Genomic DNA, 16,519 nt, shown 5'->3' on the forward strand with positions numbered 1-16,519 from the left:
GGCAGGAGGCGGTCTCTCAGGTAGCCAGGTCTGATGCCATGTAGGGTTTTAAAAGTAACGACTAGCACTTTGAAGCGTGTTCGGAGACCAATAGGAAGCCAGTGCAGCTCACGGAGGATAGGTGTAACTCATGAAAGAAATAAGACATAGATAGGGAGAACATTTGGCCATGCTTGTTGGCCTTTGGAAACTTGTTCAGCAGTATTAGGCAATGTACAGTATTTCACACCATGAAATAGGAAATTTCTGCTGTTTGAACCATCTTGTGATGAGAAGACCAAGGAGAAACCTTTGGTAATGATTGCAAATTGTATTCAACTAATAGGACATTTTCTTACTTGGACACTAGAAGATTTTTGTCAGCTCTGTTTAATGTAGTACATTTTTGCCCCTAATAGGCTGTTCAGAGTAGTATCTTGGATCATTGTGGGGCTTTTTTGGGTTGGGGGGAGATGATTTGCCATTGCCTTTTTCCGATGGCTAAGAAAAAGAGACTGGCCCAAAGCCATCCAATTGGCGTTATGCCTAAGGCAGCACTAGAACCCATGGTTGTTGGTTTCTACCTTGGTGACTGTAACAATCATGCCAAATGGGATCCCAATATAAATAAATAAGTAAATACCTTGAATAAGTAAAATAGATTTAATGTTTGATTTTGTTTTATTTCATTTACATTTACTTTTAGAAAAACATTTATTTTGAAGTTTGGAATAACAATTCCTTCTCATGTAATACCAGCTTCCTGAGTGAGACTAGATAGAGTTATATACTATTTCAGAAAGCACCAACACTTTATGGTAAATTAGATCCTTCGCATGAAAATAATTCCAGCTTTAGATTCCAGCATTTCCAAATACATTTGGAAAAACCTTTGCTTGAAAGTTTTCCAGACTCTCTTAGCAACATCAGCTTCATGGATAAATGGTAAGAAAGGCAACTTCCAGGCAAACCTGTTTTATTGATTTAACACTAACTAAATTATGGGAAGACTTGGTATATATTACAGAAACTTGGTTAGAAAAAGATAGGATGTTGACAATCAGTTTCCTGAGTTTGGGTGTGTGTGTGTCTTTCATCATCTGTGGCATTGATCTTAAGATACCTTATAGCAATAACAATAGCACTTAAACGTACATACTGGTCCATAGTGCTTTACAGCATTTTCTGAACAGTTTACAATATCATCATATTGCCCCAACAATCTGGATCCTCATTTTACTAACCTTAGAAGGATGGAAAACTGGGTCAATCTTGAGCCCATTGGGATTGAATTCCAGACTGTGGGAGGAATTAGCTTGCAGTTCTGCATGCACAAGGGCCTTTAAATGTCAAGGACTATGATGTGAAGGTATTGGTGGGCAAATGCCTCCACGTGACATTAGATCTTTGCAATGTTTCTGATGTCCAAATATCCATATCAGCTCTTTGATTTAGGTCCTAGTTTGGTATTGGAGTTTGTTCTCCTTCTGGTCTTTTATGATCAATACTTATCACTTGCAGTGGCCTGGTCTCTAAATGCATAGTGGTTCCAGAGAGTTTATGAAGTGGGTCTGGATCCAAGAATTTATCAGTGCCTCACTTCAAGAGAGGGTACTAGCAGAAGCTTTTATGGAGACTGTCTTTTCCTTATGAGGTCTTCCTTGGAGCCTACTAATTTTTATAACAATCACATCCCTTTGCCTTTTTCAAACAGTAAGTTGTTGAGTGGACACAGGATGCAGCTGCAATGTTTTCTAAAAGAAGCAATTTCTTTGGATCTAATAATTTTCAATTAGGGTTCTGGCTTGGGTACGAAGTAAAATAGCATTGATTGTCTTGGCTTGTGATCTTTATCAGGACCTATATGGAGGTAATGCAATCCTAATTCTGTTGGATCTCTTTGCATCTTTCATCATTATTGAATATATGAGGATTAGCTTTTGGAAGCACTGTTTTGCAGAGGTTCCACTAATTTCTGAGCAGTCTTCTGTATCTAGAATTAACTGATTTGAGATGTTGATCTGAGGACAAACTTAAAGTACACTTTGGGAGAGGGGTCAAAAAGCATATTTAAGCATATTTTTCATTAGCTCATTTATAATAGCATGGCCCTGGAATTTAAATTAGCCCCACCTATAGTAGGTTTCTGGACCTGGATTAGAGGGCTGTAAATTGTTATTTTTATTGTATTATGGATGTTTTGGAAGTTATTGTATTTTAATTTTGTAAACCACTGACAATCATTGAGATGTAGGATCTATAAATCATATAAACAAACAAATAGAGATTTATTTCTTGGCCAGGATGGATTTTGCTTGCAAGAATCAAAAAAAGATATTTTCCTTGCTAGGCCAAAGACTATTTCATTCAGATATTAGTCTCTCTTCAGTCTTATTCTTATTACTGAAATGAGGATACTTCATCTTAACTGAATCATATAGTCCTGAATCTATACTTTACTTGAATGATTATTTAATTGCCAAGATTAAGTTAAATGCTGAGAAGAACATGCAGTGAGCTTATTCATATAGTGGGTAAGTTGTATTTTGTACATGGTTATCAGAAATATATAGATACACTGGGCTTGTCGATCAGAAAGTTGGCAGTTCAGCGGTTCAAATCCCTAGTGCTGCGTAACAGAGGGAGCTCCCATTGAAAACACGTAAAAATGCAAGTAGAAAAATAGGAACCACTTTGGAAGAAAGATAACAGTGTTCCATGTGCATTTGGTGTTTAGTCATGCCTGCCATATGAGATCTCTTCAGACAGCGCTAGCTCTTCGGCTTTGAAATGGAGATGAGCACCGCCCTCCAGAGGGGGGAATGACTAGCACACATGTGCAAGGGGAACCTTTATCTTTACTTATTGTGCTTACACCTTATTAGTGTTTGCTCTTGGCAGTTGCCTGGACTAATTCCTGAAAGTTTTTTTTAAAAAAATATATATTTCAGAAGAATTTTACTAATGACTTCTTCCTAGGGCTGAGAGATAGAATCAGAATCAGAATAGAGTTGGCAGGGACTTTGGAGGTCTTCTAGTCCAGCCTTCTGCTCAGGCAGGGCACCCTATTCCACTTCTGATTGGCCAAGGTCACCTAGACCATATTGTGTCTAAATATGGATTAAAACTCTAAACTTCTGATTTCTAGCATACTGCCTTTAACCACTATGCTAAGCTGATCCTCTAACAAATGTTTTATATATGTTTAATTTTTTAAAATTAATTTTCCATGGTATAAAATGTTTTAAATATAGCATTCTAATTAATCTTACCTAGGGTCCCTATGGGTTATCAATGTCTGCTTTAATTGAGAAAGTAAAACAGTACTTCTTCAAGTAATCCTAAAACCACAAATTTGCCTTAAAAATCCAGAGCTTCTTGCACCATGTAAACAAGTTTTCAGTTTGCTATAATGTCACCTGCTAGCATTTGCGATTCTATGAAAGGTGGACATTACCTGCCAGTAAACTGTGGCTGTCCCTTTGTCTATTTGTATTTATCATCATGTTATTCCAAAAAGCTATATAAAACAATCTCTAATAAAAACATAAAATCACGTCTTGAAAAAAGTACAATAAAATGAAAAAAAAACCATTGGCTGGAAAATTCTGGGAGTTGAGGCATATTAAAATTGCCAAGTTTGAAAAACATTGTTTTACATCAAAATATTGCAGAGTGGTCAGTATTATACTTGGCCAGTGAGTGCCTTGCTTAGCTAGATCCTAGTCTTAATCAAATGTGCAATCATGTACTCGGATTGCTTGACACAATGCACAGGTGGCTACCCGCTGACATTAAACCTTCTGAACTTCTCTCCTGCTGCCTCCCATATTCATAAGTAATCTGTACATTCCTCCTAGGATTGTGAGCACTTGGGGAGTTGCTAAGTGTCAGAATTTATCTGTACAATTTTGATTAGACCAGACTTGGCAGGGGTTTATTTTCTTTTTAATGATCTCTTGCTGTGAATCTGAACTTTGAAAGGAGGAGAAGAGGGGAATGAAACAGTAATACTGGTGGGAGGTGACAGTGAGGGTTAGAAGCAGAGAATAAGAGAAAGAAAGGATAGTGAGGAAAAAGTCAAAGTGGCAATGTCTGTGCTGAGGAACAGAATGATGAGTATCTGCTCTTGAATCTTAATTATGTTAAAGATTCCAGTGGGAATGTTTCCTTAAATGCTTTGACCATAAAAGTGTCCAGGCAGTAATCTGTTTTCTCATCCCTGCAGTAGCAATAAAATATGCCTCTAGTTTTTTTCCTCCTCTTCTTTAGTTAGTTCGCAGCTGGTGAAACCTTTTGGTTAAAACAAACAAGGATATTTCTTTAAAAAACAAATAAACAAGCCTTCCTCCCATATATAGCCACTTTGCTTACTGTCCCCTACTGATTTTTTTAGAAAGCTCCCAAAGTGAATCTGTGCCCATTGCAGTCCTTTTTCTTTTTCTGGAAGGAATTTTTCTTAAATGCTAAGGTCATATATTTAACATTTTAAAACTTCGCTGATTTCCCTCCAGGGGATAAAAGAAGTTCCAGGTGCTGCAGCCTCTAGACTGAAGAGATATGGATTAACCCCTACAGAGCATCCAGTTCAACCTTCCCTTACCTCCTCCTTCCCCTCACCCATTTTCTCATCCACTTCAGTTTTCTTTGTGTCTCCTGCATCCTGCTAGGCAGGTGTCAGAGCCCTGAATGCGGGTAAAAGGCCCTGTTGATGGATATCACAGATGGAGCGTGGAAATTGGTAGAATAGGCCTCAGCCACAGGCCATTTCTAAGGACTCAACAAAAGCTGCCAAATAAGTCAACAAAAATCTTGAAGTTCACAAAGGGAAAGTGTCATTTGTCATTTACTCTGAGCCTGTGAAGGGATATCAGCCTTGCCTGCAGCCTCTCCTCCCTTGTACCCGAGTAAACATGCTAGAGGTCACTCATGGAGATTTCACTACAAAAAAGGACACTGTAGGTCAGAAAAAGACAACAGATCTGCTCATAGCCCTCAAGTTACTGTATGGAAATAGATGCATTTGGCTTTTGGTAAATAAAAAAAGTATGGTTGTATGCAAAGCGCACAAATAAGTCAACTATATGGCTTACAATAATGCTTTTTGATATCCCCACCCAATGCATAAATTCTGGGAATCTAGAGATATAAGTTTTCCATATAAGTACATGGCATCATTTAGAAATCCAGAATGTATTCCACAGAAGGGAATATAGCTATGATATTCATCTTCCTAAATAATATAAATAACATTTTGATAGACAAATTAGTAAAGTTGGAAGATACCTTGTATAGATAGTATTTAGAATTTGCTTTATTTCCAGATAAAAAGTTACACATGCAGTTTTGCAACATGGCTCAAGAGCTTCAATTTTGAATAAAAATCTTTGTACGATTTTGAGCCTCCTGATGTTTAGCCCTGGAATAGCATTACATATACAGTATGGTTGCTCTGTGTAGTTGTACATGAAAAAAGCCATTGATTTCAAATAGCGAGCAAGAAAGCTAGTGATTAGATAAATCCATACAATATATTATATTGGAAGTTGATACATGCTTTTCAAATGGTTGTCATGCTTTGCTGCTACAATTAGTTAAATCAAATAGTTCCCTGAGAATAGAGACAATTAAGAGAATGAATGATTATGTGTATTAGTTGTACAGAGTTTCTCTAGATATATTTGTTTATGGTGTTCCTTAGGGGTTGATATTTGTTAGCTGCCAGGAGTATTTTTGAACTGCGGAGGTATATAAAAAGATATAGAAAAGATGCACATTATATGTAACCTAATTCCTATGAAATAGTGCAATTAGTGTTTAATACTATTAACTTTGATGAAATATTTCCTGGAACCATCAAACAGGTCACAATGGGATAAAGAACAAAGAATCACTCAATTTAGTTTTAATTCTTTTAAGAAAAAAAAATCAAACTTCATGGCTGTTCTTTTGTAGCTTATGGGTTTTTCCTCTTATTTCCAAATAAAGAAGCAGCAATCCAGCTTTCTATCTAGATAGCTCTTACCTTGATGATGTTAAGGACCTGAATATGAAGACTTTTCTATTCTCCAAGGCCTTGGGTCACGGCGATGATTGAGCCACTTTTGGATAGCTTTTTGTTGATACATTTTCCTTCAGGCTGATCATGAATATTTTTTCTTTTGTGAGATCTGTCTTACTTTTTACATTGTGAGCTGTGCAGAGTCCTTGAGAGTTAGATGGACTCCAAATTGGTTAAATAGAAAAAGCAAGTAAGTTTTGGGGAGCTGAGAACAGTGAGATAGTTTGGATCCTAAGATCAGCAGAGGGGATGGCTGAGGAAAATAATTTGTCTAGATGGAATGTATTTAAAATTATCCTTATAAGATAACTTTTAAGATTCATTAAGCTTAATTGAAGTATATAATTAAACCTGGTGGTGAAATTCAAATTGTTTTACTACTGGTTCTGGGGCGTGGCTTGGTGAGCATGGTAGGAGAAGGATACTGCAACATTTCCATTCCCACCCCACTCCAGTGAAAGGATACTGCAAAATTCCTATTCCCACCCCACTCTGGGGCCAGCCAGAGGTATTTGCCGGTTCTCTAAATCAGTGTTTTTCAACCACTGTGCCGCGGCACACTAGTGTGCCGTGACATAGTGTAAGGTGTGCCGTGGGAAAATTACTTTATATATAGTCAATATAGGCACAGAGTTAAATTTTTTTAACATTTTCTAATGGTGGTGTGCCTCGTGATTTTTTTCATGAAAAAAGTGTGCCTTTGCACAAAAAAGGTTGAAAAACACTGCTCTAAATTACTCAAAATTTGTGCTACCAGTTCTTCAGAATTTGTCAAAACCTGCTGAATTTCACCTCTGATTAAAACTCACACATAGACGTTTGACTGATGCTAAGATAAAGACCATCAATGGTAGGTATTGGAAAATCCTGTAACTCAGCGTTTTATACAGGGATGTGCATGGGAAACCAGCGCTTTAGTAGAGACACTGAAATCCTATCATGTTGAAGGTGGTCTAGCACACATGCCTGTGGCCTTCAGTTTCAGCCAGTGTGAAGTCATAAGGCTTAGCTAGGGGATAGAACGCCTACTTTGCAATTCTTAGCTCCATGTTCAATTGATTTTAAATGTTTAATTCTTGTTGGTTTATATTTCTAGCTAATTACCAAACTTAAATAAATACATGCAGTGGTTCAGTTCAGCCTTTTTCATTTTACAAAATAGTACTCAGATAATTCCAAAATTGTTCCCATTTAAAGAAAGCAAAGAGATTGCTAAAACTCCTTTTGCTCAGATAATCTTATTTACATGTGCTAAGGGGATATAATAATAGAAAAACAGAAATTCTTTTCCTATACTACACTGTGGAGTATGTTTCTAAAATGATTTCAATATACTTGACTGAATTTGTTTTGTATTTGCATTCCATCTGTCTTTCAACTTATTTGAGAACATATGCTAGAGAATTGGATATCGTTGAATTCTCTTTTCAGCTAATTATATTTATTATTTATTTACATTTACTAAATTTGTAAGGTCATCCAATTTCAACAATTTGGTGGCCAACAGAAAACAACAAGAACAAAGAATAAACTAAGGCAAGACAAATTTTAAAAGCCCCAAATATTTATTTATTATTGCAATTTATATAACTCTCTCTCTCTCTTGCTGTGTTGTTTTGTATTGTTTTGTATTTGTTGTTGTATTGTTGGCATTTTGGGACGCTGCTTACTTAGTTGCTGTGAACCATATGGCTCATATGGTTCATTTGTTGTACAACAACAAATACAAAACAATACAAAACAACAACACACACACAAACAGAAAATAAAAACATCACTATAATGACACAATCTATAAGCAGTGTATACCAAAGACCAGCAACTATCAAAATAGTAACAGGTTCTACCCCAAGCAGATGGCAAAACCAAGTCTTTAAGGCCTAACAAAGTCAGGAAGGGGTTAAGACCAATCTGATCTCTTGGGAGATGATGTTCCAAGAGAAAAGGCTCCCAGCTGGCATTCCCTAGCAGATGGGGCTGGGCACATGCCTCTCCTACATGATATCTTCTACCAGGACAAGCAGAACCTCAACTAATATAATATATAAAATAGCAACCAAATAAAATAATAAAAACAACCAAAACGGGAACCTGAACTTAAATGCTTGAGAGGAAAAAAAATCAGTCTTAATGGTTTTCCTAAAGACAAGCAGAATTGGGGCCTTATGTGTTTGCCATAGTGATGATGAACCCTTAGGTTGCTCCAGAATGTTGGTCAGGATATGGATATTGATCCTTAAGACATATATATTCAGCAATAACCTCTGGGCACCTTTGCCAATTCAGGCAGAGAAAATGCTGGGTGAAAAGGGTAAATAATGCATATAAATCTTTCATGTGGCATATACTAGGGCAGGTCTGTCAAATTCATAGCCCACGGACCGGATGCATCACGTGCTGGCCACACCCATGCCTGATTTAGTGAAGGGGGGGGGGAAATCATGATACATCATGCAATGACACAGGTTTGACACCCCTGTAGTAGGGTAACAACATATCCAAGTTGATCCATAAGCCCAACATAAAATATATACATATTAGATTACTATACAATCATGTATAAAACAAAAAGAAGTTGTAATATTATTGTCATCCTATCTACATCCTCAATACCAGTGAACATGAGGGAGACAAGAAACTTCCTATCTCTTCCCTCCTGATAGAAACCAGATTGGACTATCTATCAATAATTAACCTTTGGCAACAAAGATTTACTAATCTATGATGAACTTGCATTTAAGACCAACCTGAGTGTGTAAAAATGCAGATCAATAGGTTTCTCAGAAACTTTCCATCTGGCAAAACAACTGTAACTATAACCAGAGATTGTGCTTCTCTTCATCCAGTTTGCATGTGACATATTTCCTACTGCATGTCCATTTATTCTTCAACACGCACCATCATTCCCTAATCACCAGGAAGGCAGACTTAGTTATGCATAGAATCAAAGTCACCAGCAAACAGATGACGAACCAGAACAATCACAATTTCATTTTCCCAGCTCACATTTATTTCTATGAATTATATTGACTTCCAATTAAAGAAGCCTATATTGAATCCCTCTACTTAAATTTTTAAAAGGTTCTTGTCTAGTGACAGCACCTCAAACGTGCTACTGGATAGCACAGATATACTTTTTTATTCCAAGCCAATACTGTCAGCACATTTTTATCAGCTACAGATAAGAAAAACAATGCATTTCTCTATTCTTGTGCTAAATCGTCAAACACATGTACAGTTTATCTTGTAATTTCCTCTTTGCTTCACAATCATGTCTGATGTTTTTAAGTGTGCTATTAGCTTCTGCATCAAGTTAGTCAGGGAATCATCTGGACCAGGAAATTCACTTGCTGAAGTCAAAGTCCAAAGTGCCAGCAAGAATATTTTTAGGACACTACTGCAAGCAAAGTCATGCAAGAATGGCTCCCTTACATAAATGTCAGCAACTTTAAGTAGTGTGGACTTCAGCTCCAGAATTTGCCAGCCGAAGTCAACCAAAGGTGGGTTACTCCCTGTTCAGCCCAGATCAGGCAAACCAGTAGTAGCGGCGGTGGGAGGCTCTGTCCAACCACCTACGCATTTCTGCACATGCACAGAAGCTTCTGCACATGCACAGAAGCATCATGCATGTGCCCGAACCGGTAGTAAAAAAAATTGGCAACCTACCACTGCAGTCAATATATCTTGAAGTTGCCAAAGTTGAGGAACACTGACATAGATGATTGGGCAATAAACACAACAACAATAAAGATTCTAGAATGAAAAGAAATTACAACTTAGATTAAAATGTATCTAAAGCTTGTATTCTAGCAATAAAGGGAGTTATGAGGGCATCAGTGCTGGAAGGGTTGCTGATGGTAGTTATTATGGTAGTTTTTTATGGTAGTTATTTGTTGCCACAAAATAAAAGTTGTAAATTAATTAATCTGAAAATCATTTATTATGTTCTTGTATTTTATATTGTTTTAAAGAATGCATTTTATGCAAATATACTAAATATAGATGTTTGTTTGTGATAAATTAATTTTAATTTTTCATTCCTGTTTTGAGTTTTTAATTTTTAGAATCCACTAATCCACTAATCTTCCTGCAAATCATAAAGTTTAATTCTAAGCAAAATACATTAGATCTTACCATGTTGAATACACAATGTCTTCAAAGATTTGTGTATTTAGCATGGTAAACTCTAATGCATTTTGCTTAGAACTAAACTTTATGATTTGCAGGTTATAATTAATGCTTTAATGCATTGGGTCAAACTAGCCAATTTTAATAAGTTATGGTGAAACCATGAACAGTGCACAGAGGAATTAAGTGGCATTAGATGGCTGGAAAGACAACCCTAGTTCACTAAGTATAGAAAGAAAAATGACTATATTTTCTGAAGTTTCTATAAAGAATTATTGAGTCATTGAAGGAAATATGTTGTAGCATCCTCTAATATTCCAAGACTGCTTATTGTTTAAAATTGGACTACTGTTATTTGAATAAAACACAATTTGCTTAGTGCTAATTCCGGTCATTTTTCTCCTGCTCTCCCAATCCAATATTAATTGCTCCATTGCTTGTTTGCTTGCTTTCTAGCTTCAGCACAACAATCAGATGAAGGTTCTGACATTGATTCTGAGCCAGATTTGCCACTGAAGAGAAAGCAACGGCGAAGCAGAACCACTTTCACAGCAGAACAATTAGAAGAGCTGGAGAGAGCTTTTGAGAGGACTCATTATCCTGACATTTACACCAGAGAGGAACTTGCACAAAGAGCTAAACTCACAGAGGCTCGGGTTCAGGTGAATATTATCTTAAAAGTTCCAAACAGCCTTCTTCTATTAGTTGTGCGGGGGAACAGATATGTCTTTAATAAGGATTTTTTTTCTTGGCAAAGAATGATGAGATAAGTTATGTTTCAAGACCATTTTTATTTTGAGGAGTTATCAGAACATTCGGTAGTGCTGAAAGAAGCTCTTCGGACCCCACATTTGATGCATAATTTATTTAGGTAACTGGGGTAAGAAAATCAGTGTGATTTATATTTTGAAACATATTGGACGGACTTTATTTTTTATCATTTAAAACAGAAAGTATAAAAGATAAATACATAAAAACACATCATTAAATATATTGACATGTTTCAGATATTGAAACTGAAAATTAAATTGACTATGGCTAAAAATTAACTGTTTAAAAAACCTCTGCAAATTTGAACTCCTTACTTTAAATATTTGCATATTCAGTTCTGGGATGTCTGCTTTAAAGTGGACCATCAACATTCATATTTTTCTAATGCAGTGACTCCCAGCTACAAGAAAAGCAGAAGCCTCATTAACATAACAGCTGTCTTAATGTGGCTTTAACCCTGTGACATTTTACATTCCTTATGGTTTTTTTGGTTCCCTTGAGACACGTTGTGTCTCACACTCACTCCTGTGATCTCCAGTCTGGCAAATTTTCTACTGTGTAGAACATATGGGCTTTTCCCTTAAAACAGCACAAAGAAAGGGGGAAACAACCACAATCAATCAATGGTTAAAGTATTAGTGGGAGTGAACTTTTGGGAATTAAAAGAAGACCTGGGAATTTAAGTGCCACTTGTCTGTACCTTGCACCATTGAAATAGAAAACTCCAGGGAACTCTTGACATTTATCTTCCCAACCGCCATACCTCCAATAACTCTCCGTGTGCTCAAAGAAACATTTTTGCTTGAATCTTGGCACTTGTGTAGTCACATAAATGCTTAAATTACTACTTAGGATAATTCTTAAGTTGTAGTCAGAACAAAGTTATCTGCTAGTAAATAGTAGTTCAAAAAAGGGCTGCATTTGTTGAATGTCTATTATTTGAAATATATCCAGTTTCACAGAAAGGTTTATATTTAATGGTGGCAAATGTATAAACCAAGAGAATAAGCTCAGAAAGAGGCAGGTACGAAAGTATGTACATAAAGTTATAATGATAGATGTATTAAGCTGATTGTTATGATGCTTGGAATTGTTAAAAAAACAATAAAAATCCTGGATAAAGTGACTTGCTGAATAAATAAATGAAGCTAAATGCTGTCGAGCAAGGATTTTTTTGGAATAAGGGATAAGTTGCACTTCAACCAATCTCTTGCCCATGCAAAAATTGTAAATTGCTGCAGCAAGATTATTGGGATAGCGCTTTAAAATGGCCAGAGTAACAAATATTCTCTGCAAATATTACTCCTTTTAAAACTTTAACAACAGTTGGCTGTCAAATATCAAATACAAAATACCAAGTCATCCAGACAGTAGTTCTGAATTTATGATTACAATTTGGATTGGGACCTCTGTTGCTAAGACATGTTAGATAATTTTATGACCTCTTTTGCTGCAGTCATTAAGCAAATCACATAGCTATTAAGCACATCTTGGTTCCTGCTTTGATATTGCTTGTTAGAAATCCCCGTAGAAAGATTGCAAACAGTAATCACATGAATCGTTCATTAGTTATAAAGCCCTACATGGTATCGGACCTGGGTACTTGAGAGACCGCCTCCTGCCAATTATCTCCCAAAGACCTATTAGATCCCACAGACTAGGCCTCCTCCGAATTTCATCCGCCGGCCAATGTCGACTGTCGACTACTCGGAGGAGAGCCTTTTCTGTGGCTGCTCCGGCCCTCTGGAACGACCTCCCCGTGGAGATTCGGACCCTCTCCACCCTTCAGGCTTTCCACAAAGCCGTCAAGACCTGGCTGTTCCGGCAGGCCTGGGACTGATGAGTTCCCAGCCCCACTCGAATTGTTGTGACTGTTGTGAGTTTTTTAAACTGTTCTTTGTAATCTGTTTTTCATCTTGTTTGTTCTTGTATTGTTCCCTTCCCCTTGGTTTGTTAGCCGCCCTGAGTCCCTTTGGGAATAGGGCGGCATACAAGTTTAATAGTTTAATAAACCAAATCGAGGAGAGCTGCACTGAAATTTATAGAGAAGTATTTTAAGAGTTTATGGTGCAATCGATTTGGGCATAAGATTTCCAGGATTAACATTTAGAGATGACCATTTAATTCTTGTTACAACTCATAACTGTGCCAGAAAACGTTCTGAAGTTCTCTATGCAAATTTTCTCATATCAAAACTATGTTATCTTCAATCAGTTGGTGCTTTGCTTCTTGGGTATTTAAGTTCTAGTCACACACCAGAAATCCAAGCTTCTTATCTTAAATATATTTCACATAACGAAGATGCTTGAACACAATCAAGCAATGTCCTTTTCATAATTTAGGACAGTGTTTCCAATCTCAGTAACTTTAAGAGATGTGGACCAGTGGTGGGTTGCAGGTGGTATGCCCAGGTACGGGTGTACTGGAGCCTGCCCAGAGCACCGGAGCCTGCCCGGAGCACCAGATACCATTCTGGTAGAGTACTCTGGAGGGCCCACCCACCCATCCAAGCTCCTTACTGGTCTTTTAAGTCTACAGCGCTTCTGTGCACGTGCACGATGTGTACAGTGCAAGCACGGTGCTCCTCTGAGCAGCTGGAGCGTTGCGTATGGTTGGAACGGGATCCAGAACCCACCACTGGTGTGGACTTCAACTCCCAGAATTCCACAGTCAGCATGATCAGATAAATGTTTTTTTTCTTTTAAATAGTAAATTGCTGTAGCAAAATTCCCTGTGAAAAATAGAACAGGAATTTCAATAGCTTAGGATGTATCAGTCCAATATATTCAGGTTTGGAATGGAACAGACTAGATGACCTTGCGGATGATTTCCAACTCAATTCCCCAATATTTACATTTTCCCCCTTTGTTATCATTTTTCTCTGAAGTAGTTTATAACTGGACAAGGCAAGATCTTATTCCATTGATGCTGGCCGGGTATCCTTTCAAAGCTGTGGTTCTTCCCCCAGGCTTAACTTCGTGAAATTGGCCGTGACATTTCAACTGACTTATCCTAAACAGAAAATTACCAATGTGCTTTTAAGGGAACAAGATCTCTCATTCAAATAGGCAAAATGTTTGAAAAGAGAATTTATCAAGACAATAGAGGATAGTTTCCTCTAAACAGAGCCTGAGCTTTACAAGGATGAATGCCAAATACGTACCAAATCAAAAGACTAGTGCATTGATAGAGACACATCTAATTTAAGCCAGAAAATGTACCTCCCTCTTTGCTGCAATGCTGTATATCTGAAGTATTTATTTAATTTTAGGCTGATTCAGTGGCCATGAAAGAAATGACAGGGCGGGGGGAGGGAAGAAAAAGATTGGAAGTAGTAGACATTAAATGATGGAAGGATATGAACAAAAAAGGAAAGGAGAGAATGATGGAATTTTGGGTAAGAGGAAAAACAAAATTAGGAAGTTTGCCACTGCAATAGTATCATAAAGGTAGCACAAAAATACATACAGACATAAACATATACTAATACACACAATATGGCAAGTGTCCCATCATCTCATTTGTGATTATGTTGCTGAGACAACCCCATAACTAACTCTCTCTCTCTCTCTCTCCCTCTCTCTCTCTCTCTCTCTCTCTCTGCCTTTGATTGACAATGCCCTTTTAGAAAATTGTACAACAATAAATATCTCTAAATGCTTGGAAGTTATAGGAAATCATGGTCAAGATATGGACAAGGATGCATATCAGAGGAAAGTTTGCCTCTTTCCAATGTTGCTATGCTGTTGTTATGCTTATTTTACTAAGCGGTGGATCTCCCACCTTCATATTGGTCCAATTAACTTTTCAGAACAATTTTTAACTGGAGGGCATCCCTTTGTATGCTGAAAGATAGGGCAGGGGAATGAATGGAAATAAATGTGTTTCAGGGCTTGTGTTCACTGGTGGATCATTTTCATATACTTGGAAGAAAACACAGCAGCCCTTCCTTTGTTGTGGAGAACATGCACGACATCCCTATCATTAGCCATAATGAAGTGATTGGTTCATGAAAAAAGAAGGTAGTGACAAGAGAGTGGCAAATGCTATGCCAGTAAAGGGTGCTGTCCTGTATTAGTAAGATTCAATTCCTAGTCCACAAATGGAATAATAACAATGCACAATCTTGTCTTTTATATCAGAACTAGAAATATTTTGAGGCAGTGACAAAACATGGTCTCAAGAAATTGGCCCTTTAAATCATAACCTGGATATTTTGTTATCTACTGTAATAGCACACAGTAGAAGATAAATATTAGTAGGGGAAAAGTGAAGCATCACCTGAAAACAGAAAGGTATGTCCTGAATTGGGAACTGATATGGTTATGTTCTTCAAACTAAAATTGGTCAATTTAAACACACTAAGGAAATGTCTCTTTTTATTTTAAGAAAAGGCAAGCTTTCTTAATGAGAAAATATAATAAAAGGATGGCAATTAATTAAAAATAATTAGTTTTATTAGGGTAATGAAAATAGTAAAATAAATAGAATAATTGAATATTATTGACAGGCAAATTAAACTAATAAATACTATTGATAGGTAAATTAAAATAATAATTACAACTAGAGTAAAATGTCCAGATAAGTAGAAGAACCTTCATAATACAAAGAACAAACATGAAAAGAACCTTAATGGAATGTATTTAAATTGAATACAATCACAGATTAGGCTTTTCACATGCCACAACTAACTTAACACCAGTCCAGGATAAGGCTATCTTTATAAAATATTAGGATAAATATCTAGAGTAGAATAGATGCAGCTTAGATGTAGGATAAGACAGCATCTTGAAACCAAATGTCTATGTAGTTTTCAGTCATCCAGGTCATAGTTGCTTCAAAAGTGGTTTTTCAAAAGGCAACTGGACTGTTTTTTCCTTGGGGAAAAAGAACAGATGAACAGAATGAGCAACTAGTCATCCTGCCAGAACTGATGAAGGTTCTTGGATGAGAAGAAAAACATCCTCCACCTTTTCGTTTCTCCTCTTCCTCCCCCTCCTCCTCTTCCTCCTCCTCCTCCTCGAAACAGTTCAGTTGTCTTTTTAAAAAGCAACAACTTTGAGACATCTTGAAACCAAAGCAAAGAAGAGAAAGAAGGTTTTAGCTTATGAGGTAAAGCTAGTATAATTGGCCATACTCTACTCATTCAGCTATGTACAGTGACCCTTAATTCTGAATTAGTTAAAACTTTCATAAGCCTTTTATTTATAATCTAACCCAATGCAAGTAAGACATATATCAATACAGCGTGACAAATGCTGAATGCATTTCAAAATGATTTAAACTATTCTCAACTATTTCTAGGTTTGGTTTAGCAATCGTCGAGCCAGATGGAGGAAGCAAGCTGGGGCCAATCAGTTGATGGCTTTCAATCACTTGATTCCAGGAGGTTTCCCACCCTCTGCCATGCCAACTCTGCCAACTTATCAGTTATCAGAATCTTCCTATCAACCTACTTCTATTCCACAAGGTAGACTTGAAAGATTATTTTGAACTGTACTTTGACATATTATTTATTCCTTTGAAGCTCTGAATCTCTGAAAATCATAATTACTTCTCCATAAATGTTTACACTAGTTT

At 36.9% G+C, this 16,519-nt stretch overlaps 1 protein-coding gene across 2 annotated transcripts in view; it reads left to right on the plus strand.

The window, feature by feature from the left end:
- Nucleotides 1-16,519, plus strand: part of PAX3 (paired box 3) — a 91,387-nt gene that overhangs the window by 57,068 nt on the left and 17,800 nt on the right. For both annotated transcript variants that reach the window (XM_014055087.2, XM_014055089.2), the window contains 2 exons: nucleotides 10,625-10,830; nucleotides 16,244-16,409. In XM_014055087.2, the coding sequence (XP_013910562.1) occupies nucleotides 10,625-10,830; nucleotides 16,244-16,409 (372 nt within the window). The remainder of the gene's footprint in view (nucleotides 1-10,624; nucleotides 10,831-16,243; nucleotides 16,410-16,519) is intronic.

This window comes from Thamnophis sirtalis, unplaced genomic scaffold (genome assembly GCF_051295495.1).
Source record: "Thamnophis sirtalis isolate CommonGarterSnake01/CBP01778 unplaced genomic scaffold, rThaSir2_p1.2 scaffold_11, whole genome shotgun sequence".
Lineage (NCBI taxonomy): Eukaryota > Metazoa > Chordata > Lepidosauria > Squamata > Natricidae > Thamnophis > Thamnophis sirtalis.